Consider the following 27,033-nt stretch of genomic DNA (forward strand, 5'->3'; position numbering starts at 1 on the left):
GCTTCTCTTCCACGTGACTGTCCTTGAGTTGCATCCTTTATAAGAAGCTGGCAATAGTAGGGGCACCTGGGTGGCTCAGTCGGTTAAGCGTCCGACTTTGGCTCAGGTCGTGATCTCACGGTTCATGGGTTCAAGCCCCGCGTCAGACTCTGCGCTGATGGCTAGCTCAGAGCCTGGAGCCTGCTTCAGATTCTGTGTCTCCCTTTCTCTCTGACCCTCCCCTGCTCCTCTCTCTCTCTCTCTCTCAGAAATAAAACATTAAAAAAAAAAAAAAAGAAGTTGGCAGTAGTATCCAATACACTATGTTGGTTCTGCAGGCTGTTCTAGCAATTATCGAACCTGAGAGGGTCATAGGAACTCCCAAGGTATAGCCAGTTTCGAGTTGGGCAGAAGTATAAGTGGCAGCCTGGGACTTTGAACTGGCATCTGAAGTAGAGCAGCCTTGGACTGAGCCCTTAACTTGTGGGGTCTGTGCTGACACTAGGGAGTGTCATTTATAGGACACCCCATTGGTGTCTGAAGAATCAAAGATTTGGTCATTGAATGGAGGGAAAAAACTATACTTGGTTGTCAGAAGTGCTATGAATAATAAGAACAGTGAGCTCTGGAAACTGTTTTGAGCTTCATACTAGTGGCTCAAGTCTTGGGCATGCAATTTTGGCAAGCCCACCCCCTCTCCCCCATACTAGAGTTGCCATCTGATTTAAGTTTACCCCGAGATTCTGGTTTCCAAGGACCATGTGCTGGTCACGTCTGTCGACTGCATTGTCAGTGGCACTTGTCAAGGACATAACTGTAGTTCTTGTAGCTGCTTGTTTTGTCCTCTGTTTCTATCACCAGAATTGTGGTTAGCCTTTGCTGGGTGCCTCAGGTGAGCCATCTGGGGACTTGCTTTTGGAGTGGGGGGATGGGCAGAGAGAGAGGTTGCTCACCAGCACCTCCAGGGGTGGCGTAGCTCTCAGGAACTTGTTCAATGCCTATTTTGCACCGCGAGTCTTGCTCCGCACTGGAGATGGGGATGAGAATGTACTTGGACCCTTTGAGGACACCATTAGGACCCACAAGAAGGCCCCGCCTCCTCTCCTCGCACCGCTCTCCCAGCCCTCCGAAGCTGGAGCCATACAAGCCCTCCTTTTGGTTTCTTGGTTATACCAACTGCTTTCATGCTCTGGCACCTTCACATGTGCTGTGCCCTCTTTCTGGAAACTTCTCCCCACCCTGGTTGGCTGCCTCCTACTCATCCATCAGGTGCCAGCTTAATGACCCCCGTTCCAAGAAAGCTTCCCCAAGCGTCCATTCTAGTTTCTCCCCATCTTCACCTGGCTGTATGGTAGCCTCTCATCTTGTTTCCCTCTTAGCCCTTTTCCCAGCTTACAATTATGTATTTTTTGAGCTTTGGTCTCCCCCCAACCCCCACTTGACAGGAAGTTCCCCGAGGGTGTCCTGTAGTCTTCTCCAAGTTTGACACTTCTATGAGGTGGATGGTTCAGTGTGTACTGACACCCACAGCCGCTTTTCTGTCAGGGGAAGTGGTGATGTGGCACTCCAAGAAGGAGGGGTGGAGAAAGCCTTGGCAAAGGAGGCAGCATTCGAGGTGTGCTCTGTGAAAATATAGGGGTTCATGCACCTGGGAAGGAGAGAGGAGCTTGCCAGACAAAGGGAATAAATGAAGTAGCTGCTGGGGGGTTCCTGGTGATTGGGGGACCTGGGGGTGATGGGAATGAGGATGAGAGCTGGGCTGGGAAGGGTCTCGACTCCGTGACACAACCTGAAGACAGAGAACCCTCAAAAGCCTGTGTGTGTATCTGTGTCTGTGTGTGCGTGCACATGCACGCCCACGCATGCCCGTGAGTGTGTGTGAAACATGGCCCTATTTACACTTGAGCATTTTCTCCTTAATCCAGCCTCACATGCTATTATTTCCCTTAGAGATAACAGAGAGCAATTTCACTAAGTGCTGCTTTAAGTTTGCCTGCTGTTAACATAGGTTTTCTGGGCTCGGGTGGCAAATTCAATTCTGCAGGGAGCTTTCCCTGGCACAGCTACCCAAGGAATTCCAAGAAGCACTTGAACTTGACTTCAAGGTCTTAGTGTCCTAGGAACAGGGCTGAGGCATTTTTTCAGTGCGGTGGGCTGGAAGGGGGTCCCTTGGCTGTATTTGGGAGCCGAGAAATTGCTGTTGGTTTTGAAATTTCTCTTTGTCCAGTTAACAAAAGATTTACGTCTGCTATTCATTCAAGTCTGCGCTTGGTGTCATGGGCTATATAGCTCAGGACCTTGCCTTTCCAGAGCTCCCAGTCTGGTAGGGAATTGCTGCCATTTACAAATAAGTCCAATTCAAGGTGTTCAGTGGCACTTCTGAGGGGATGCAGAGAGGGTCACAGATTTGAATAAGGAGCATGTTAAAATTTTTTTTAATGTGTATTCATTTTTGAGAGAGAGAGGGGCACGAGCAGGGGAGGGGTAGAGAGGGGGAAACATAGAATCTGAAGCAGGCTCCAGGCTCAGAGCTGTCAGCACAGGGCCCGATGCAGGGCTCAAACTCATGAACTCTGAGATCATGACCTAGCCAAAGGCTGACGCTCAACTGACTGAGCCACCCAGTGCCTCAAGTAAGGAGCATATGAAACGCAGTGATCAGTCTCTTTGTTGGATTATCTGAGGGGTGGCGAAAGAAGCCAAAGTTTTGGTATTAGATTAATGTATTCATTTTTTGAATATCTAGTATGTTCTAGGCATTGTTCTAGTCCCAGTGATCCAGGATAAAAGCCCCTGCCCCCAGGAATGTCACTTTCTAGTGGTAGAGACAGATGGTTAACAAAGTAGCATGTGTTGGGGCATCTGGCTGGCTCAGGTGGTACAGCAGTGTCTTCAGGGTGGTGAGTTCGAGCCCCACGCTGTGGGTAGAGCTTACTTAAACAAACAAACAAGGACTATGTGTTATGTCGGGTGTCAGAAGTGCTCTGAAGGAAAACAAGGCAGGTCTGGGGTGAGAGAGCGCCAGGCTAGGGGAGGTGCTGGCTTAGACTGGGAAGTCAGGGAAGGCTTCTCTGCAACAGTCATGTTACGTTTGAGCAGAGCCCCGAGGAAATTAGGGAGCAAGCACGTGGGTATCGGCTCCTGGAGGAAGAGTATTCCAGGGGAAAGGAACCATGATGCAGAGGCCCAGAGGTGGGAGCGTGTCTGAGGGCAGCAAGGAGCCAAGACTGGCTGGTGGGCAGTGAGGTCGGAAAGGTGGCCTTGGCTCAATTCTGAATTGTAAGTGAATTTTATTTTTTACACCATTGGAGGCGTTTGAGCAAAAGAAGGAAATCTGGCAGAAATGCTTTTAGAAGGATCTCTCTGGCAGCTTTGTAGAGAATAGGTAGGGAGCAAGGGGCAAGGTGAGGTACTGCTTGAAGGGGTGCCTTAATTGAGGGGAGGACCAGGACTGGGACCAGGCGCTGGGAGAGGAGAGAGGGGAGGAGAGGAGAGGTTGGCACCTCAGGGTGTGGGTTGGTTGCTGGCAAACTGGGTGTGAGCAGTGAGAGGAGAGGAGGCAACGGTGGTACCAGCCCTTCCCAGAGTGTTTGATCTGAAGCCAGCGGAAATTCCACCACTGCCACTTCCTTCCATGTGTCCTCCCCACTTTCAAAATAAAAGGCTTTATTAAGGTATAATTCACCTACCACCCAGTTCACCCATTTATTTTTTTTTAATATTTTTATTTATTTCTAGGAGAGAGAGAGAGAGAGAGTGAGCAGAGGAGGGTCAGAGAGAGAGGGAGTCACAGACTGAAACAGGCTCCAGGCTCTGAGCTGGCAGTCAGCACAGAGCCCAACGAGGGGCTCGAACCCACGAACCGCGAGATCATGACCTAAGCGAAAGTCGGACGCTTAACCGACTAAGCCACCCAGGCGCCCCCAGTTCACCCATTTAAAGTGTGTAATTCTCTGGTTTTTAGTGTACTCACAGAGCTGTGCAGCCATCACCACCATCAATTTTTTTTATTAAATTATTTTTACTTATTTATTTTTGAGAGAGAGAGTGTGTACATGAGTGGGGGCAGGGCAGAGAGAGAGGGAGACAGGATCTGAGGCAGGCTCAGCACAGAGCCCCATGCGGGGCTCGAACTCACAAACCGTGAGATCATGACCTGAGCCCGAGTTGGACATTTAACTGACCGAGCCATCCAGGTGGCCCACCACGATCAATTTTTTTTTAAGAAAAATTTTTAAATGTTTTATTTATTTCTAGGAGAGAGAGAGAGAGAGAGAGAGAGACACAGTGTGAGCAGGGAAGGGTCAGAGAGAGAGGGAGTCACAGACTGAAACAGGCTCCAGGCTCTGAGCTGGCAGTCAGCACAGAGCCCGACGCAGGGCTCGAACCCATGAACCGCGAGATCATGACCTAAGGGAAAGTCGGACGCTTTACCGACTAAGCCACCCAGGCGCCCCTACCACGATCAATTTTAAAACCTGTGTCCTCACCCCCAAAAGTGCCCATTAGCAGCCGCTCCGTTTGCTCCCAGCTGCAGTGCCTTAGGTGACCACTAGTCTAAATGGGTCCAGGTCTGGCTCTTTCAGGGTCCCAGAACCCCATTAGCCTCATCTATGACTTCACGGGGCGATTGTGAGGTTTAAAAGAGAACATGAAGAGACACATGAAGACGTACCTAACGGGCCACGCCAACTGATCTAGCCCTTGGTAAGTGCTCTGGAGAGGCCAGCCCTCCCTGCTGCTCGTGCTCCTGGTTCATCACCTTAGGGAGGTAACGTGGGCAGTGATCAGCGGGTGGGCCCTGGGCCTACACTGCTGGGTTGTGAATTCCGAACTCAGCATTTACTAGCTTTGTTATTCTGGTGCAGTTTCTTAACCTCCCGGGGGCCTCAGTTTGCTCAACGGTCCCAAAGGGGTCCTTGCAAGTACTTCCTAAGTTGCAGTGAGTCACTGGGAATGGCAAGTGATCAGCAAATGGTAATCATTGCAGCGTTGTTACCATTGTTAGTCAATTAGGGGGTCCTGCGGGCAGGGGGGGGGACTCCTAACGTCAGGCTAGGAATGGACTTTTCTCTCCTCTCCTCTCCTCTCCTCTTCTCTCTTCTCCTCTCCCCTCCTCTCCCCTCCCCTCCCCTCCCCTCCCCTCTCCTCTCCTCTCCTTTTCTTTAAGTTTATTTATTTTAGAACCAGTAGGGAAGGGAGAGGGGGCACAGAGGATCCAAAGCTAGCTGTGCACTGACAGCAGAGAGCCTGATGCGGGGCTCAAACTCGGAAACCTCAAGATCATGATCTGAGCGGAAGTTGAACACTTAACCGACTGAGCCACCCAGGCACCCCTTTATTATTTTTTAAGTATTTTTTTGAGAGACAAAGAAGGAGCGAGGAGGGACAGAGAGAGAGGGAGGACAGAGGTTCTAAGGCAGGCTCAGTGCTAACAGCAGAGAACCTGATGTGGGGCTCAAACCCACGACCCATGACCTGAGCCGAAGTCAGATGCTTAACCGACTGAGCCACCCAGGCGCCCCTTTTTTATGTTTGTTTATTTATTTGAGAGAGAGAGGGAGACAGAGAGACAGATAATCCTAAGCAGGCTCCACACCGTCAGCAGAGAACCCGATGCTAGACTCAAGCTCGCGAACCGTGAGCTCATGACCTGAGCCGAAGAGCCAATGGACCCATTTCTGAATCCAGATGGTTGCAGAGCTAATGGAGAGAGAGAATCCATGGATCTATTTTTTTTCCATCTTTTTTTTTTAAATGTTTTATTTCTGAGAGAGAGAGAGACAGCATGAACAGGGGAGGGTCAGAGAGAGAGAAGGAGACACAGAATCTGAAGCAGGCTCCAGGCTCTGAGCTAGCTGTCAGCACAGAGCCCGATGCGGGGCTCGAACCCACGAACCATGAGATCATGACCTGAGCCAAAGTCGGACGCTTAACCGACTGAGCCACCCAGGCACCCCCCATGGATCTATTTTTAATGTTTTCCTCTTGTTGGAGCTGTACCTTCACCAAAGTCACTTGTTTTGTCTAAGCCTCAAGTTGCTTTATGTATAAAGTGGGCGTAAAAGTCATTCTTACCTCACAGGGCTCTGTGGAGAATTTAGTGGCCTACTGAGCACCTGTATGCCAAGCACTGTTGTGAACACAACAGGGAATAAATCTTGACCTTCTGCACTGTATGGAGCTCGAGGAGAGAGACAGAAAGTAAATAATAATCATGAGGGTCATAAAAATCACCATAAATTAAATATACATGGAGAAGATAGAGTATATGTAAAGTGCCCGGGGCCTGGCCTGTGGCGAGCACTCCAGGAATGGTAGCTCTTACAATCACTGAGTGAAAGCACTTCGTAAAGCCAGGCAGTACAGTGTAGACGTAAGCCTCCAGGTGACAGACTGTGTGAGCTTGTTGCTTCATCCAAGCTTTACCTCATCTCTGCTCAATTAAATGTCATTCGGCCTCCAAGGCCCCTCTCAGATTGCCTGCTCAAAATCCTTGTCCCTTAGGGTGTGGAGCTTTCTTTCCTCTTCTTTTCAGTCAGCATTTAGCAAACGCCACTTTTGCTGGATGCTGGGGCTGTGAAGCAGTAGGGGTGTGGTCAGGAGGGAGGACGGAGGGAGAGGCCAGGCAGAGGAGAGCCAGACTGTGTTGGAGTATGGCTGCCTTGGGTTTATGCTGCGAGGAGAGACTTCCGAGGCTTCTAAGCTAGGTGGTAAAGTTAACAGCTAAACTAAGACTTCACAACCATCTTGCTTAAACACTACATGGCAAAAGTAAACATCTGCATTATGGTCAAAAGCATAATCTGTGTTTAAGCCCCGTCAGACATGTGGACGTGTGGAGGAGCAAAGACCTCAGGGCAGATAATGTCTCAGGGTGAAGACACTTATGCTGCTACATCAGCAAGAAAGGTGGCATCACAGAGCAGGGAGGGTTTGGAGCTGGGCACATCCGGTTTGGCACTGCTTATCAGCAGCATGCTCTTCCACCTTGGTGGGAGGGTTAATGTCAACCCTGCTGCTTTCAGAGTTGCTGAAAGGATGAAAGAAAACATCGAGTGCCTGGCACCGACTGGGCACATACTAAGAGGCATACGTTATTAAATATCAATAGCAATATTAGTTATTAGCAATAGTGCCGCATCATGGGAAGAGCCCTGTGTGTCAGCCAGAACCCGGCTCACATACGTCCAGCGAAAGTTGCTTAGCCTTTCTGAGCCTTGGGTTGCCTTCTTTTCTGGTAAATGATTGAATAATACCTTCCTTGTTGGGTTGCGGTAGGGAATGCATGTGATAATGAAAAGTTTCTAGGCCGTATAATAGAATTTAAGTGCTATATTGGAGAGCCTGGGTGGCTCAGTCGGTTAAGCGTCTGACTTCGACTCAGGTTGTGATCTCACTGTTCGTGGGTTTGAGCCCTGTGTCAGGCTCTGTGCTGGCAGCTAGCTCAGAGCCTGGAGCCTGCTTCAGATTCTGTGTCTCTGTCTCTCTCTGACCCTCCCCTGCTCACGCTGTTTCTCTCTCTCTCTCTCAGTAATAAAACATTAAAAAGAAAGAAAGAATTTCTTTATTTAAAATACGCTATATTTAGATCAAAACGCAGTGAGCTTTATTGAATATTCGGATGATAAGAATTATGTATTCTGAGGGCGCAAAATTCAAATGGAACAGAGACACTGAAGGCAATAATGACAAATCACTAAGGGGGCGCCTGGGTGGCTTAGTCGGTTAAGCGTCCGACTTTCGATTGGGTCATGATCTCGCGGTTCGTGGGTTCGAGCCCCGCGTCGGGCTCTGTGCTGACTGCCAGCTCAGAGCCTGGAGCCTGTTTCAGTCTGTGACTCCCTCTCTCTCTGACCCTCCCCTGCTCATGCTGTCTCTCTCTCTCCTAGAAATAAATAAAACATTAAAAAAAAAATTAAAAAAAATCACTAGGAATTCCATTAACCATAGCTAGCTGCCGGCCAATCTTTTGGATCCCTCCTTATACAAACCTTTAGTTTGATCTTCATAATATTGCTGGGTTCATACTACACACCTGTCCTGTTTTTTACTCAATAACATGTTTGGGACATATGACCAGTTAACAAACATAGACTTACGTGATCATTTTTAATGGGTGTCTGGTAATCTATTTTATGAAATACCAGAATTTATTTTACACTATTGATTGTCACTGAAGTCGTTTCCAGATTCTTACTATTTTATACAATACTGTATTAAGCAAATTTGTACATAGATCACGGTACTTGTATATAGATTCACTTGCTTAATTTCTTCTCTGGGATGTATCTCTGTAAGTGAATTACTAGATCAAAGGGTATTCCCATGATGATCCGGTTACATATTGCTAAACTGCCTCTCAATAAGACTGTGTGTATTTACACTCCTACCAGCAGTGCAGAAATTGTGCTTATCCTTCCATACCTTTCCTTGCTAGCACTGGATTCTGCTCCTCTGTTTAACCTTTGCCACCCTGGTCTGTTGGAAAATGGAATCTCAGTCCTTTAGTTAACAGGATTGCCAATGAGACTGATGATCTTTTCAAGTGTTTACTTCTATCTGCATTTCTTTTGTTAACTGGCTGCGTACTGTAGAGGTGTTTCCTATTGACTTTTTAGGACTTCTCTTTATTAGGAGGGGCATCTGGGTGGCTCAGTTGGTTAAGCATCTGACTTTTGATCTTAACTCAGGTCCTGATCTCAGGGTTGTGAGTTCAAGCCCCACTGGGCGTGAAGCCTATTTAAAACAGAACAAAACAAAAGAATTCTGTTTATTAGGAATCCTCACTCCTTGCCGTATCTGTGATAAATTTCCCCCACTTCATTGTCTTTAACCTTGTGCATAGTATTTTGTTGCTGCATATGCGCTCTTATTTTATGTGGTAAAACTCTATCAGTTTTACCTGATGGATCTTTTTTTAACTTTTATAACAGGCTTAGAAATAGTTCCAGTTCTAGAATTATAAAAACCGCCTCTTGTTTTTTTTTTTCTCCCAATACTTTCATTGTTTCTTTCATGACATATAAATCCTTGATCTAGGTGGAATGTAGATTTAAGAAGTAGAGTGGAGCTCCAACTTCATTTTTCTCCAAATGGCTACGCAGTGGTTCTATTCTGTTTATTGCCTTCCATCATTTCTCCAGCGATTTGAAATGTTACCTTTTTTATGCACTGCGGTTCCTTATATGCTTGATTCTATTTCTGTGCTCTATTCAGTTTAGTTGGTCTGTTTTTTTCTTTTGTAAAACTTGCACTGTTTTAGTTGGCATAGCTACTGAATGCATTTTCATATCTGGTAGAACAAGTCCCAACTCATTAATCTTCTTCAAATTTTTTTTTGGCAGTGGGGCTGAATGGCTAAATTCATAGAGCTTGGTTTCATTCAGCCAACCTGAACTTTACTCCCAGGTCGGCCACTCACTAGCTGTGTGATCTTGGGCAAGGTATTTTTTTCTCTCTCAACCTCTGCTTCCTCATATGTACATTGTTGATAGGGATGGTACCTTGTAGTATTTTTGTGAACTTGAGCTGAAAAGGTGCATAGCAAGTCCATGGGATAGGCTCTGGCACATGGTAAATGGTAAACGGTCAGTAAATGTTACGCTATTATGAACATGGTGCATCTGTTTTTACAGCTGAATTTTAAGGCAGAGTGGTAAATAGTTCTATAATCCCTGACCTCATCTGCCTGACAATCTAATTCAGGGGCAGACATGGAAGAAGTCATCATCAATGTCAAGAATGAGTTCTATTTTTCCTCATTATAGTTTGAAGGAAGCATTGGGTACTATGGGAGTATATTAGACTCAATGAGTTTAGGGCAGCAGGGAAAGCCTTGCTGAAGAAATAGGTAAGGGGGCATCGAGAATGGCTCTGCACCCCTTACTTGCTCCCCCTCCCCTGCAGACCAGCGTTAGCACCCCGTCCTGCTTGAATAAACCCATTCAACAACCTAAAAGCCCCCCACTCTGGGTCAGGCTCTATGCTGTTGGGTCTGCGTACAATTTATCTGGAAAGAGGGTCGATGCTTTTCAGTAGACTTCACAAAATTTAAGAACCACTCAGAAGGGAGATACTATGTCTGTATTAATTATCTACTGCTGTGTAACAAATTGTCTCAAAACTTAGTGCCTTAAAACAGTACATATTCATTATCTCATACAGTTTCTGTGGGTCAGGGATGCAGGAGTACCGTATTCGGGTGATTCTGGCTCTGGCTCTTTCATAAGGCTACAGTCAAGATGTTGGCTAGGGCTGAAGTCATTTGAAAGCTTGTCTGGAGCTACTGCCATGTGAACCTCTCCATTGGGGCTGCCCAAGAGCGTCCTTATGACATGGTGGCTGCCATCCCCCAGAGGGTGTGATCCAAGAGAACAAGGTGGAAGTTGCTATGTCTTTTATGACCCAGACCCAGAAGCCACACACAGTTACTTCCAAAATATCCTTCTGGGTCCACAGTTCAGCCCTCTTCCGAGTGGGGACTAAAAAGGGATGTGAATAATCAAGGTTGGGAGTCACCAGGGGCTATTTTAGAGGCTGGCTACCAGTCGTTAGAAGGCGTTTGGAATGAGGACTTTGGGTCTAAGTCTTGACTCCAGCACAGCTAACTGTGGGATTTTGAGACAGTTCCTTCACTTTACTGGCCCTGATTAAAGCCAACTGCAAAAGCCACTTATCTAAGCCCTGAACTTCACACACAGATATTAGCAATTAATGAAGAAGGGGAGGAAGAATAGCCATTTGGGGCAGGGTGTAAACTGCTTTCATTATAAACCATTGAAAAAGAAGAAGCCATCTACCAATCATCAGTTAGCACCACCACTCCTAGAATTTTGGTGTTAAAATGCACTTTAAACTTACACTGAGACCAGAAAGATTTATAGTAGGAAGGAGTATATCTCTCTGGCATTAGGAGAGATTGAAAATTGGGATGGGCTCTTTAAAGAGGTCCTGAAATTTCCACTTGAAAACATTAAAGAATCTGTCTGGGGGCTGATATTTCCCACAATTTTGGTAAAAACTAGGTCAGATGTGAATAAACTTTGAGGCCATTTGGAGGGGATCCCACTTTTTTTAAAAGTTTATTTATTTTGAGAGAGAGAGCGAGCGAGTGAGCGAGCACAAGCAGGGGAGGGGCAGAGAGAGAGGGAGAGAGAATCCCAAGCAGGCTCCATGCTTTCAGTGCACAGCCTGACATGGAGCTCGATCCTGTGAACTGTGACATCATGACCCGAGCCGAAATCAAGAGTTGGACACTTAAGGGGCTGAGCTGCCCAGGTGCTCCCCACAAATCTTTTTTAAGTAAAATGAAAGGAAGAATTATTATTAAAGATGTTCCCTTACAGGGCACCTGAATGGCTCAGTTGGTCAACTGTCTGACTTTGGCTCAGGTCATGATTTTGCGATTCATGAGTTCGAGCCCCGTGTTGGGCTCTGTGCTGACAGCTCAGAACCTGGAGCCTGCTTCAGATTCTGTGTCTCCCTCTCTCTCTGTCCCGCCCCTGCTTGTACTCTGTCTGTCTCTCTCTCAAAAAGAAACAAACATTAAAAAAAATGTTCCCTCCGTGTTGAGCATGAACATTTTAATTTTTTCAGCACACTCCTATATGAGTAGCACATACTCATTCTAGAAGATTTGGAAAATACAAGTATAAAGAAGTGAAAAACATTACATCTGTCACCATAGTCTAAATGCTCTGTTTTGCGGTTAAATTAAAATTTTTTCAATTAAATGTAATACTTTGTAGGGAAAAAAAAGATAGAAAACCAAAATCTGACCTCAGTCTTACAGCACAGAAGTAACGATTATTAACATTTTGGTGGAATAAAATGGAATTTAAACACCTTTTTCAGTCCCACGGGAGACTGAAAAACACAAGTGGATTTAAACGATGGTGAATGGCAGGTAAACTGAGTTACGGCTGTCCATGTTGCGGACAGATTCTGTGTCTAAAGATGACAGTGAGGTCACGAAGTCTCTATTCCTGAGCATCTTGGCAATTTGCATAAATACGTGTGTGTGAACTTTTGCCTGTCTTTCTCAGTTCTGCTTGGCACATTCCAAATAACTGTTTAGGGGAAATAGTTCAGTGGGAAATTAGTCCTCAAGGATTTTGTCCAATAAAGTAGTGATCAAGTAAGGTCATTCATTCGACAGACTGAGTGCCTACCATGCACCAAGACTGTGCCAGATGTTGGGGGAATGATGATGGACCCAAGAACACGCTAACAAGAATGGACAGTAGGGGCACCTGGGTGGCTCAGTTGGTTAAGTGTCCGACTTCGGCTCAGGTCATGATCTCATGGTTCGTGGGTTCAAGCCCCACATTGGGCTCTGTGCTGACAGCCAGCTCAGAGCCTGGAGCCTGTTTCAGGTTCTGTGTCTCCCTCTTTCTCTGCTCCTCCCCTGCTCACGCTGTCTCTCTCTCTCTCTCTCTCTCAGAAATAAATTTTAAAAAACATTTTAAAAAATAAAAAAAAGAGAGAATACAGACAGTAAACCAAATATCATACAAAGAAGTGAAATGTGGGAGGGGCCAGGAGAGATACACATTTGCTGATCATTTGTTATTCTGGAAGTCTAGTAAATGTGGTCTCATTTAATCATCTAGAACCTAGCGGAGGTAATTTGACTCTGAACCTCACCTTCATTTGAAAATAGGGAATTACTGGGAGAGAACATTCATTTGAGTGGAAAACTGTTCCAGGGTTTAGTTCACTGAAATATAAAAAGGAGGCACTTTTTATACTTTCGATTCTAAAGCTTCTCTGAGGCAAAGAGAGCTGGCATTTAATGAGTACTGTGTGCAAGTCAAAGTCACTTTACAAAGATCCTATTTAATCCCAATTCTACCCTTTGAGTTTATGCCACCTTTTTTTTTTTAACTTTTCTTTTTCTTTTTCTTTTTAATTTTTTTAATGTTTTATTTATTTCTAGGAGAGAGAGAGAGACAGCGTGAGCAGGGGAGGGTCAGAGAGAGAGGGAGTCACAGACTGAAACAGGCTCCAGGCTCCGAGCTGGCAGTCAGCACAGGGCCCGACGCGGGGCTCGAACCCACGAACCGCGAGATCATGACCCAAGCGAAAGTCGGACGCTTAACCGACTAAGCCACCCAGGCGCCCCTTAACTTTTCTTTTTAATGTTTATTTATTTTTGAGGGACAGAGAGAGACAGAGCATGAGCGGAGGAGGGGCAGAGAGGGAGCCACAGAATCTGAAGCAGCCTCAGGCTCTGAGCTGGCAGCGCAGAGCCCTATGCGGGGCTTGAACTCATGGACCGTGAGATCATGACCTGAGCTGAAGTCGGAGGCTCAACCGATTGAGCCACCCAGGCACTCCAAGTTTATGCCACCTTTTGAGTTAATGAGAAGTTTCAGAACTTGACCAAGGCCAGTCAGCTAGAGAGGAACTGAAAGAAGATTCAAACTCAGGCCAGGTGAAGTCCAAAGCTCATGGCCATGTATGACCTCACAGTGGTGTTCAGGGGTGTCCTTTTGGGAATTCCTGAGTCTGCTGGTGGTGTGTGTGTTATTCAGATTCCTGAATGTGTGCTTTCTTCATAACTGTGCAGTTTGAAAACAGTGACTCATCCCCAAACAGAGCAGGGTTGAATACAGTCCTGTTTACCTTACGCTGCCCTGTGGCACCTATGTTGACTTCAAAGATAATTTGTAATAAAAGCACTGTGATAAAAATGGAAAAACACACACCCCCGAAAAAAATGTATAGGTTGTTTTTTGGTGTTTCTGATAACAGAATAAACTTGAGTCTCATTCGCTCTAAAAAGAAAATCACAGCTACTTAAGTTTTAGTGACTGACGTCCATTTTCAACACATTATTTTTACATTCCTCTGAATGTACTCTCTTCACACTCAACTATGATGTCATCAGTTTCTGTTTAATTCTGTAAGGGCAGAGACCTTGAAATAGTCACATCTGGATTCCCCCATGGCTTGACCGAAATGTGAGAGCCAGTTAGTGTTGGCTGAAAGAATTAAAGTCATTTCCAGTGTATTAGGTTTTTTTTTTCTTTTTTGCCACTGTAAGAAGTTACCGCAGGTTTAGTGGCTTAAAACAACATCCATTTATATCTCACGCTTTCTATGGGCCAGAAGTCATGCGTAGTATGGGTCAGTGGGTTCTCTGATACAGCTAAAATTGAAGTATTGGCAGAACTACATTCCTTTCCACAGACTTGGCGAGAGGGGGGCACCCTGCTTGCGAGCTCATTCAGGTTGTGAGAATTCTGTGCAGTGACCTTGTAGGAAGTTGTGTTGTGTGCTGGCAGGGCTTGCCCGCCTCTAGAGGCTGCCTACATTCCCTGGCTCACGGCCCCCTTTCAAGGCAGCAACACTGGGTTGAGTCCCTCTCAAGCTTCAAATCTTATTCCCCTCCTGCCTCATCTCCCCAAAGCATCTCTTCTGCCGACGCCTTCTGCTTTTAAGGGTGCGTGTGATTAAACTGGGCTCGCCCAAATAATCCGGGATAATCTTGCTGTTTTCCAGTCCTTCATTCTATCTTCGAAGTTAATTTTGTGGTGGAATGTAGTATATTCACAGGGTCCCCAGACTGGAGCATAGTTTTGGGGCTGTGTTGGGGAAGGCATTATTCTGCCTACCGCAGGGGTCTGTGCTAAACATGTAAATTTTATTTTTTTAAATGATTTTCTATGGGGCGCCTGGGTGGCTTAGTAGGTTAGGCGTCTGACTTTCCCTTAGGTCATGATCTTGCAGTTCGTGGGTTCGAGCCCCGTGTCGGGCTCTGTGCTGACTGCCAGCTCGGAGCCTAGAGTCTATTTCAGAGTCTGTATCTCCCTCTCTCTCTGACCCTCCCCTGCTCACGCTGTCTCTCTCTCTCCTAGAAATAAATAAAAATATTTAAAAAAATAAATGATTTTCTAAAGTTTATTTTGAGAGAGAGAGAGACAGCATGAGCAGGGGAGAAGCAGAGAGAGAGGAAGGGAGGGAGGGAGAGAGAATCCCAGGCAGGCTCCACACTGTCCGCACAGAGCCTGAATTGGGGTTCAAATTCATGAACCGGGAGACTGTGAACTGGGCTGATATCAAGTCAGATGCTCTACCCACTGAGCCACCCAGGGGCCCCTAAACATGTAAACCTTAGAATGAATCTTCTCCGGTTACTCTTTGGAGATCCAAGGAGGGGGAAGCTACTCAAGAAGAAAACATTTGAAACAAGCCAGATGATTGTCAAAGGTTACTGTGTCAGCTGTAGATTAAAAACAACAACAACAACAACCTTTGTTTTAAAAGAAAAAAATCAAGTCAAAAAATGTTTCGGTAGTGGTGGTAGGGGGTTGTTCTTCCTTGTCCCCTTCTCGGGGTGAAGTACGAAGAGGGAGAGATTTCATTTCACCTTCTGCAGTCTATTCCCTTTGCAGTATTTCATCTATTGGACATGAACATCTTCTGTGATGAGCATTAAATAAAGCAGGAGCACTGAATCCTGGAGTGTTAGAATTGGTCTCCTCTAAGCACTGCCTCTCCCATGTGCTACCATCAGGGGATGGAAGGTTATTTCCTTACCCAGGAAAACCTTTCAACGGTGGCCATTGACCCTGCCTCCCTAATATTTAAGAGCTGCTCATTAATCCGGTATAGGACTGATTTTAGGGACATCTCTGCGCAAGTAGGTACAAAAACCCTATGTGCTGGGTACTCTGAACCTTATTTCATTTCATACTCAGCAACCAAGGCTCCGAGAGGCTACGTTCATTGCCCATTGTCTCTCAGCGTGTACTAATTATTAAACACTCGCTCTTTGCTAGGAGCCAAATTATATGGACCTAATGTTAAAGTCCCCCTTCATACCTTCTTCCAAACTGCCATGTGTTTTATGTTCATTTTAATCCCGCTTCTGCTCTGAGATAGACTAATGTTGTAGATTAGAAAATTGAAGCTCAGAGAGGTTGAGTCCCTAGTTTTAGGTTGATACCCAGGGAGTGGCCTCGCCAGAATTCCAGCGTTGGTCAGTCTACTTTTGGCTCCAGGGCCTGGGTTCTCTCCAGGCAACTGCCTCTAAGAAGGCCTCAAGTGCATTCTGGTCAGTATGGTCCCAAAGTCCAAGTTCTTTACCCCTCATTATCATGAAGTTCGCCAAGTGGTAAAAACACTCCAGGCGGCGGGGGCAGCTTCTGCAAACACGTAGCGGCCTTGGCGGCATGAAAGCACAGGAGGAAATGGGGAACTGTTTAGGGCCATCAAGCGTGGAAAAACCGTTTTACTGGTATGAGTGTCTCATTGTCTCATTATTATGCGGCAGTGAGTCATTCAGGGAAGGACCAAAAGGGAAAGTCCTGCCCCTTGCATCTTTTTGAAGTGTCAGTGAGAACCGTTTAGGCGGGGAGAGGCACAAAGTGGGCGCAGGGAGTCGAGCTGCCAGTTCTCCCTCCTCACCCTTAACCGCCCGGGGGCCCGGAGGCCAAGAGCGCCGAAGGGGTTAAGTGCGGCTGGGGAGCCCAGCCACCGCCCCTTCCCAGCATTGCCTCCCAGAATGCCTCAGGCTCGCATCCAGTTCCCGCACCTCGCGAGACTCCGCCCAGTCTCTTCCCCGAACGACTGCCCGTCCCCCTTCTTTACCGAGGTTTGCGCGAGGCGGAGGAAGGGAGGGGAGGGCGGAAAAGACGGGCCGCGAGAGGTACGCCGGGAAGTGTGGTCCAAGCGCTTCACGCAGCCATATTCTTCCGGAGCGGGGGAGGCCAGAGAGGCAGTCGGGACTACAATTCCCAGCCGCCTTTTCGGTTTGTTTTTGTTCAAAAAAAAAAAAAAACCCCGCACTCCCCCTCCTCACTCTTCACACACACTCACACACACACACACCCACGGCAGACACGCACACACCCGGGCGCTGAAGGGAAAGCCGCGTCTCGCCTTCCCGCCCCGCCGCCGGTCCTGTCTCGGCCACTTAGCAGAGCGGGAAAGCGGAGGCTGGAGCCGTGACCTCTGACCCCGTGGTTATGCGGAGCCGCCGCATTCCTTAGCGATCGCGGGGCTGCCGCCGCCGCCGCCGCCGCCGCCGCCGCCGCCGTGGGCGACTGACGCAGCGCGGGCGCGTGGAGCCGCCGCCGCCACCCCTCCCCCATCGTCGCCCTCGCGCCGGGTCTCGCGCCAGCCGGTCCCCGCGCGCCCGCCCCCTCTCCCCGGCCGCACCCGACTCCTCGCGCGCCGCCGCCGCCGCCACGCGCCCCCCGCCGCCGTCGCTGCCCCAGCCCCGCGCCGCCGCCGCCGCCACCCGCCCCGCCCGGAGGTCCCGCGTGGAGCAGCCGCCGCCGCCGCCGGGGAGGAGGAGGATGAAGGACAAACAGAAGAGGAAGAAGGAGCGCACGTGGGCCGAGGCCGCGCGCCTGGTGAGGCGGGTCGCGGAGGGGGCTCAGTGGGGGACGCGGGGGGTGGGCTCGTCGAGCCCCCTCCACCGGGAGGGGGAGGGGCGAAGCCCTGCCCACTGCAGGAGGGGGCGGGGCCACCATTTCTCCTGGAACGGGACCCCCCCATCCCCCACCGCCCGGCGTTGGGTGGGGAGAGGTCCCCCGCCGGCTAGATGTGGCGCCTTTTTCTGCAGTTCCCCCCACCCCCTAAATTCCTGCGGAGGGGCGAGCTGGCAGTCCGACTCCTCCCCCTCTGGGCGGCGGGGCCCCAGCCTCCCCTCCCCCACTATTTGGCAGCGTCTGGGGGTCTGGGGAAGCTTCGTTTTTGCACTCGGGGGAGTTAGGTTTCCGGGAAGGGTCGGAAGCTCCTCCCTCGCTTCCCGGTGGGCAGTGGGGTGGTGCATTTGACTCCCAGGGGTGGGAAAAGACCCCCCAATCTTAAGGACGCGAGGGGCATTTTGAGCTTTCCCAATCTAAACCAGGTGTGTGGAGGGAAGCAAGTGCTTGCTTACTCCCTGCCGGAACCTTGAGTAGTGGTTCTCAAACTTTGGTGTCTTGGGGCATCTGGGAGGTTTTAGGAATGCTCGTCCTAGGGCCCTGCTGAGGATCTGAGCCAGAGGTTCTGGAGCAGGTAGAGTCTGAGTATCTTCCTTATAACCAGGTCCCTGTGTTGACTGTAATGCAGGTGGCCCCGGAGCACACTTTGAGAAACGCTGACTAGAGTGTTTTATTTCGTAAGCTAGAGTGGAGCTAGATAGGCCCTCTGCAGAGAACTGGCTCTACTTTGCAAAGAATGTCTGTGCGTGTCTTCTACCCCTTAGTGTAATGGGGCACATATACATGAAGTGCTGGACAAAGACCAAGTATATGAAGATACTGCACACTGAGAACTTAGCAAAGGAGAGAGTAATTTGAGTGAGGCTGCCTGGTGAGGAGGGTTGTGAGTTTTTTCACAGTGTCAGAGGACTTGTAAGTGAAATACCTTCCTTATGGATTTGCACCCGCAAAGCTAAGACACTGTGAGACGTGTTCTCATAAGATTTTACGGATGACAATGGTAATAGCTCATTCTTCTCCCAGAGATGTCACTTCCTTAAGCGTCACCTAGCAGGGTTCTAGTGTGGATAGCGTACACTTCTCTCCACATCCTGTAGCTTATATGTAATTACTATAATTGACTTTTTAGTGATGAATGAAGCTTTCTCTTCTAATCTTTTCTTTATTTGGGGAGGTGAGGCTCCTGCCTCGAAGGTGTTGTGCAGACGAAGAGAAGGCTGTGTGTTGAGCGTTGTTACAGACCTGTGGTACACCTTCTTACTGGGAGTGTGTAAAACTCAGTTACTGACTTCCAAGAACTAAAGCGGTTTGATATAGAAGGAATTTTCGCTGGTGTTCCTCATGGACTTCCCCAGGCACTTGTTGCCCAAGGAACAGAAATAGTGATTGGTTGTGTGCTCAAGTCTCCTGCCTCAGTTACTTTGTTCTGGTTTGGCGTGTGAAGGTTGAAGATTTTGCAGTTCCTACGTAGTTTTTGATTTGGTCAAAATTGAAAGCTTTGGCTGGCTTTGCGATCTCGGAAATTTTAGGATTTCTCCAGTGTTGCTTTGCCTAGAACCAGATTTCGGCCTGAAGGAGAGTAGGGGAGAGCCAAAGGATGTGCTTGCTCTCCTTCTCCTCGAGGTTGAATCTTGGGTTTTCATTGAAATTCTCCTCTCGAGTTCCTGGTCTGCAGGTGTTTATGACTTGGCACTAAAAGGAAATTTGCTTGCCAGAGTTACTTGTTAGAGGTAGGTGAAAGTACCTTCAAATCCTGTGTTATTTATGTTCTGATGGAATTTTGAAGTTTGTCCCAAAGCTCTGTTGGCTCTTACCAGATGAAAGACTTCCGGAATTTGGGGTCCATGGTTCTGTTAAGCATCTTGGGGTTCTTGAACTTGCTGTGATGTGATATGAACTCCAGGTGGCTACTTCTGTTTTACCATTGGCTCAACTTCATGCCAGATTATCCGAGTTCTTTCTCTTTTTTGTTCTCTTTTTGTTTAGTGGCTCTTCATTAAAGAGTAATAGGAATAGGCATTACTTTGTAGTTCTCTTGAACATGTGAAAGAGACTTGTGGAAACATAGTGATGTAATTGTGCATATCTTTATTATTTTTCTGTTAGAATTTTTCTATCCCTTTGGATGGGACCACTTAGTGGTGGGTGAAGGGTAACTTTTTAGAGTTCTCTCCCCATGTGAAGAAAATTGTTGCAACACGGAGTGCCAGAGTTTGTGAGAGCTTATGCTGGACAGAGAGCATCTTGACTAGAGAAAGCTGTACGAGTAGAGCAGTTGATTAAATCTCCTCTTTGGACAGGTGGATTTGGAGTGCTTGCCATGGCAATGAGATACACTTGCTTTGGGGCAGTTTCATATTGCTCCTTACCTCACTTAGATTTGTGGCTAGAGTGATGCTAGGAACTCTATTAAAAACTATTTCGGTAGGAAAGAAAAGACTCCTGGAGAAGTTCAGTGGGGTAGTATACCTCAAGAGATTGATTTTTGCAAATGGTAATTATGCTGTCGAGAAGTAGAGACTTTTCTTTCAAACATTCTGTAGTATTGTCTTTTCTAGATAGAAGAGGTAGACCTTAGAGGGTTGGATAGTGTAAATCCTCTTGCTTGTAAGGAACAATTTGTTTGGGAGAAATAGCCAAGGGGATTTCCCTTTAAATTGAATGTCCTTAAATGGATTCTCCCTGGCTTTGAGAAACTCCTCATTGTACGCTTTATCTTCCACTTTGATTCATGACTGACCATTCTTAACATCAAACATTTTTTTTTCCTCTTTGAAGTAGGAGAAGAGATACTTTTTTTTTAAAGTGTGCTAGAAAGAGACTAGGAATAGAACACTGCTGAATTGTTCTTGTACTGAAAGCTGGAGGCATATACAATTATAATAAAAGAGAATACTTTGTATCTTTTGATGTAACTTCCTTTTAGAGATTTTGTTTTCTGTGTCTTAGATTCCCAGGCTCATCCTGACTGCTGCTTAAGTAATTGGTAACTGATTTTTCAGAGTCATGCTTCCTTTCACAAAAATTATGGCACAGAAATTGACTAGCGCAGTTCACATTTAGTGTCACAGAAGTGATACCTGTGGCAGTGAGCATCGTAGCTTGTAACCAGGGTTTGTTGAGGGTTTGTTCAAGTCAACACTGCTTAACTTGGCTCTTAGGTTCTTAGAAAGGTGGATAAGGTTTGCCCTTGAGGAGGTTATGGTCTTTTGGGAATGAAGAAGGTCTAGACCTATGAGTAGCATTTTAGTGCACGCTCGATAAGTGCCATCTTAGATGTACAAGTGATAGACATCCTGGTTCGTGCTTATTGACCAGGCGTAATTATCTACTTTCTTTTCACTCACAAGTGCCCTACTTTGGAAGGTAAATTATATGTATTATGGACTATAAGGACACTGAAAACAGACATTTAACTCTGCCTGGCAGGGATCAGAGAAGGCTTCCTGGAGGAAGGGGCTTTCCAAACTGAATCTTGAAGGGTGGGCGGAAGTTAGGGCCATCACACAGGATGTTAGCAGGACCCGGTGACAAGAAATAGCAGTCATGTGTGTCTACACGCACATGTGCTTGTGCACAGGATGGAAGTGTGGGAATTGGGTAGAACTACACATAGTTGTTGGAACAGGAAGTTTGTGGAGTGGCAGTTTGGCAGTGAGGCAGAGACGGGCAGGCACCAGATTCTGAGGACCTTGTGTGCCAGGCACCACAGGCTATTACTTTCATGACCTCTAATCTGTTTAACAACTCTTAGGAAGTCCTCGGTATCCTTCCATCACAAGTGGGGGAACTTAGGCTCGGGGTGGGTCGGTCACTTGCCCAAGGTTAGCAGGCTAGAATTTGATTCCAGGTCTGTCTGGTTCTGTAGCCTCACTGTGCTTTTCCAGTGTGAGGTGTTGACCCTTTCAGAGGCCTCAGCTTTTGCCATATGTGGTTAGGTTGCTTTTGGAGTTTACAGTGGGAACGTGATGAGGGCAGATTTGTTTTGTTGGGTTGACCTCAGGCTACAGCAGGTAGCTGGGACTTACTGTCCCTGGCACAAGTAAGTGTCACAAGTATTTGTTGAGGGAAGGATGGCAGAAGAGGAGGAATGGATTTGATGCTGCAGGGCTGGTTATGGGAGTATTCGTGAAGGGGCTGTGTGTTGGGTCAGAGAAGGAATTGGGGAACGGGAGAGTGCGGGGTGCTGCCTAGATTTCCGCATTAGGCGAGTAGCTAGGTTGTCCGTCAAGGGAGGGAACATGGCGGAAGAGAGGCGATTAATTGGAGTTGCCAGTTAGATTAGAACAGACGATCAAGGGGGGAATGTCAGTACAGATCTGAATGTTTGAGTCCGAAGCTGGGGGAGAAATGGAGGCTAGAGATAAATATTTGGGAGTTAGCGGAACATAGGTAGTAGTTGAAGCTGTGAGAGGTAATGATGCTACCTGAAGACAGTGTAAAACTTGAAAAGAGTGGTTAACAACGGGACCGTGGTAAATAGGGGCTCTGTTTCAGCACCTGCTTCTCCAAAGCTTGACTTCCATTGGTGCTTCCAGAGGGAGAACCTTCAGCGGCAGTCCTCTCAGACCTCTTGCTTTACATCTTACTTGAGACGAAGCAGTGCTTGCTTAGTTGTTACAGTTGTTAAAGAGACTGTAAGATGCTGGTGTGGTTTGGAGTCACCTTGGCAGCTACTGGTGAGACGGTACAAAGTTATCGGCAGCCTCTTTTTCCTTCCTGAGAAGGACGGCATTTTTAAAACTTCTCTGCTCCAGCACACGAGGGACATGCAGTCACTCGCTGAGAGACTGCAGCCCCGGCCCTGTGACGGATGACGCTCACGTAAATGGGCCGCCCTGCCGCCCACTGTTTTGCCTGCCCCCATCGTGCAGAGTCAGAGCATCGTGTGGCCAAATGGCAAAACACACTGTGGCAGTGAGCACCAGGACTTCACAGCCAAGGGGTGGCAGGACCATCGCTTAGAAATATGGCTACTAAACAGACTTCCTTGGGGAAAAAAATCTGAATGCAGCTTTTCTGTCTTGTCATTTATTGGATAGCCCTGCGTATTCTGTGGTTTCGCCATGTGAACAACATGAGGTTAGGCAGTGACCAGGGTTGCTGAGGTTGCTGAGGCCCCACCCACATACCATAGCATGGATGCTAAGATGTGTGTCTTCAGGATTAAGAATTAGACTATTTATGCTAATTTCGATCACTTTTAGCAACTAGGTAGATATATTTGTAATTTGGTTGCTGAAGTAATGTTAACTCCAAAAGGACTAAATTGTCAGCAGTGGTATCTCAGAGCAGAACTGTAGCCAGTGGTATAGACTGATGGATATAAATGGAAGTTACACACTGAAATCGGAACATTTATCTTTCTTCTTCAGGTACTAGAAAACTACTCAGATGCCCCAATGACACCGAAACAGATTCTGCAGGTCATAGAGGCAGAAGGACTGAAGGAAATGAGGTTTGTATTTTTTTTTTTTTAAACAATAGCAGCCAGCATGTATTGAATAATATATTGTTCTTGCTGCTCAGCATGAGGGTTTCATAGGACTTGTGTCTTTCTGTAGGTACATAGTGACAGGAGTAGGTGCACCTGCGCCCTCTCCCCGCTTCCTGCCCCGCGCCTGGCTTGGCACGGACCTCCCGTGTCCCAGCTCGCATCTCCTCTGAGTGGAGGGTGGCAGTGGGTGAACATCCATTTGTTTTCACTAGCGATGCAGCGCCTTTCCCTTTCTTGCTCTTCTTTAAGTCTTGACACGGAGTGTGTTCTTTGTGTAAGGAATCTGCACGTTTTCTTTTGTACTGTCTCTTGCGCATTTCAGCAATAGAGAAGGGGCAGGCCCCGTGGGCTCTTTCTTGTTTAAAACTTACTTCCCCCCCCCCCCCCCCGTATGTTTCTGCCCTCCTTTCTACATCTCTGAAGTCCTTTATTTTAGGATCAAAGAAGGGTAGTCTCATAACTATCACACCCACTGACCTTTTTTTTTTCTTCTTTGTTGATTCTAGCTATTTATCATAGGGAATATTTACTAAGTTTTAGAGGGACCTTGATTTCAGTCTCCTGTGACGTTGTTTTCCTAAAGCAGCAACAAGTTAGAAACCAGAGGACTCGCAGGCATGCAAATCAGTGGCTGTCTTCAATCTTTTTCTCTCTCCACTCTCACCCCAACCTGTTTTTTTTTTTTTTTTTAATTTAAATGAAGGAGGAGAGCACAACACAGTGTCCCTTCTTGGGACTTAGAACAAACAGCATATGTTTTTCGCTGGTTAAGCTGTAGCTGCTTGAAATTGACCTTTTAGGGTCAAAAGATCTTCATTTTCCAGTCATCAGTTCAGATATTCTCAAGTTGACAGTTTGTAGGGGAGGGGATACCAGAATTGTCTAGATCACATTCATGTAAATCGTACCTGTGCACTGTGTAGCGTTATAATTGTGCTTTATTTTTGTTTTTATGGGCCATTTCCCATCATGCTGCCGTCTGCACTGCTGTTGGGTCACTATACCTATAGAAGGTAAATTAGTCCCTGTGGGACAGATGGACTTGAGAACCTTAACTTGTTTCTGCTCCTTGCTCTTATAGGAATTAGTGAAGCAGTCATGGTGGCTCGTGATGAGTGAGCAGCCCTGTGATTTGTAGACAGAGGTCTGGTGTGTAGGAGTCCGTGTTCTGCTGAAGGCCTCTGCCAACATGCCGCTCCCCCTCGTAGCAGAAACGTTAGCACACCCACTGGATACTCCACATTCTGCATAAGCTTCCTTTTAGAGATTGGTTCTTGGCGAACATTTTTTTTTAGCATCCAGTGTGTTCAAAGCAGAATAAGTAATAGGGTTTTTTTTTTTTAATGGCTTTTTTAGACTCAGAATTTATTTTTAACACTGCATAAATTAAGGCCTCTGGTTCTGAAAAATCTTAAGAGGCTTTACTTAAGATCTTTATATATTTTTTAACATACTGGGGAGAGGGCAGAGAAGGTGCTCAGGTGAACCCTAGCACGAGCGTGCAGGTACCAAACTCCGTTCATATTAATAATGGACGTTTGTCTGTGTTTTTCACAGCCGTTCTGTTTTAAGATTCAGTAAATAGCCTCCAAATCAGTTATCATTGTTTTGGAAGCAGCTATTGTAGCAGGGACTGTGAAATATCTTAATAATCCTTTTTTTTCTCTTTTTCTTTCTTTCCTTTTTTTTTTTTTTTGGTTTAATGTTTAATGTTTGAGCATTATTGGGTACCAACTCCATTTGATTTACTTTTCTTTTTATGTTCCAATTTAAGTGATGGCTCCTGGGTAGATGTAGAATAAAACTCATCCTCTCCCCTTGAGAACAGAGGAAAAGCAAATGAAATCCTCTTCTTTTGTGTGCTTATTAGAAAATATTTAACTCGGGACGAAAAGGTGTGCTTGCTTTCCTGGGACACTGCCATTGATTCTGCGGCCTTTGGGTCAATAATGTTATGTGGCAGCTTCTGAGCCTGATATATACAGGTTGGAAAACAGAGGCTGAGGAAACACAGTTTTGTTTTTAATTAACACTAAAATTTAATAAAAATACTGGGTAATGTGTTTTTTAAAAAACCTCTTTGAACTTGAACAGTCATTGTGTACTTTTTCTGAGTCTCTTGAGAACCTGGTTGGCATTGTCTGAAGGCACTAAGGAAGTGTCAGGTGTGGAACAAGGGAATCACAGAACACGTCCTATCTGGGTATGACTGATGGGGATTTCATTTGTTGCGCTTTTACTGCTTTCAAAGCGGCATTGTTGCGATGGGCTCCTTTCTGCACTATTTCTTGCTCTGCTGCTTCTTGATTTAAGAACGAGTTAGAGGGTATTAGATCTTTGAGTAAGTAGGCAGATCGAATTTCTTCAACCCTCATCCATCCTTGTGTGTTTTCACAGTGGGACCTCCCCCCTTGCATGTCTCAATGCCATGCTACATTCCAATTCAAGAGGAGGAGAGGGGCTGTTTTATAAGCTGCCTGGCCGAATCAGCCTTTTCACACTCAAGGTAAGTAGTAGCAACTCTGTTCTTAAACTTTTAGTGTAAGTCACCTGGTAGGCCTGGGATGAGGCCCAGTGATTTGCATTTCTAATAAGCAGGCAGGTGATTCAGACTCTGTTGGTCCTAAATGGCACTTTGAGATGTTCTAGGGCGACCAGGATTTTAGGAATTATTTCATCCTATCAGTCAGCTACTTCGTCTGTATTCATCTTTTCTTTGTGTCTTTGCAGATTGTGTCAGTAGAGGGATGCGTAATGTGTGGGGGAAGCTGCAAATGTGCCTTAATTAGGCGTTTGTTTGTAATAGTATTGTGAAAGATAAATTACTGGGCAGCTAAAATAAGACCTACTCTATGGAAAATAACTGACATGTGAACATACTTGTGGAAATTTAAAAACTCCTTAGTATTTTCTAAGTGATGCTAATTACAAAGGAAGAGAACTTATATCAGGTAGAGTTCATAATAAAGCTTGAATAGAGCTGAAATGAACAGGCTAATTATTTTTCTATTACTTGTGGTATACATGGTTATCATTTGTGAGACCGACATGCTACTTACTGCACTAAGGAGGCTAGCTTATATGGCCTATCATTTAAACTAGGTGCTGATAATGCTTTCTGTAGAGGGCCAGATAATATTTTAGGTTTTGGGGGTCATACTGTCTCTATCATAGTTATTCACCTCTGCCATTGTAGTAGGAAAGCAGCCATGGACCATTCATAAATGAATGGACAAGGATGTGTTCCAATAAAACTTTATTATCAGAGACTGTGAGAGGGCCAGATTTGTCTTGGGGCTGTAGTATGCTGACCTGATTTAGGCATAAGATGGCCTGTTGATCAGGAAACTGAAAATTTGATGCTGATCCTTTTACTGCATCCATAATGTGGTTATAAATTGCAATAGTCTATATACAAACTTTTAGTTTTCTTTTTAAATGTTTATTCATTTTTGAGAGAGAGTGTCAGCAGGGGAGGGTCAGAGAGAGAGAGGGACAGAGGACAGAAGTGGGCTCTGCACTGACAGCAATGAGCCAGATGTGGGGCTTGAACTCACAGAATGTGAGATTGTGACCTGAGCCAAAGTCAGACACTCAACCTCCTAAGCCACCCAGGCGCCCTAGATTTAACCTTTCTTTACGGTAGTGTCTACATTCCTGCTACAGAGTCAGTCCTTAAGAAATGGCAGCCTTTCTGGTGTTTCTTTAGGTTATCTTCAATTGCTCATTACTGGCATTTTTCTATTATATATTGTTATATATAACGTAACGGTACATAGGCATGTATAATTATGTTTGTATTCTATATATTACAAGTATGCATGTTGATGGCATATTTTTCTATTTTAAGTGGGAGGAAAATACCTTCTTCTATGAACACCTTGAGGGTAGGAACTGAGTTTTGTCTTTCTAACTTGGCCGCATTTGCTTTCTCTCATGCTTTCCCCCATCCCCCCCGCCCAAACCATTTGCAAGTGTTAGCCAGAACTGGTACTTCACCCCTAAATACTTCAGAATGTATGTTTTAAGAGCAAGTACATTATTCTACGTAACCATAATTTCATTATCACATTCAAGAAAACTAACATTGATACAGTAGCATTTAATATATAATCC

The 27,033-nt window shown here is 46.3% G+C and overlaps 1 protein-coding gene across 3 annotated transcripts in view; it reads left to right on the forward strand.

The window, feature by feature from the left end:
• The first annotated feature begins 17,238 nt into the window (after positions 1-17,238).
• Positions 17,239-27,033, forward strand: part of ASXL1 (ASXL transcriptional regulator 1) — a 74,974-nt gene continuing 65,179 nt past the window's right edge. For all 3 annotated transcript variants that reach the window (XM_039237720.1, XM_039237721.1, XM_039237722.1), the window contains exons 1-3: positions 17,239-17,345; positions 22,796-22,878; positions 25,315-25,423. In XM_039237720.1, the coding sequence (XP_039093651.1) occupies positions 17,289-17,345; positions 22,796-22,878; positions 25,315-25,423 (249 nt within the window). In that variant the 5' untranslated portion in view covers positions 17,239-17,288. The remainder of the gene's footprint in view (positions 17,346-22,795; positions 22,879-25,314; positions 25,424-27,033) is intronic.

This window comes from Hyaena hyaena, unplaced genomic scaffold (genome assembly GCF_003009895.1).
Source record: "Hyaena hyaena isolate Hyena2069 unplaced genomic scaffold, ASM300989v1 scaffold_131, whole genome shotgun sequence".
Classification (NCBI taxonomy): Eukaryota; Metazoa; Chordata; class Mammalia; order Carnivora; family Hyaenidae; genus Hyaena; species Hyaena hyaena.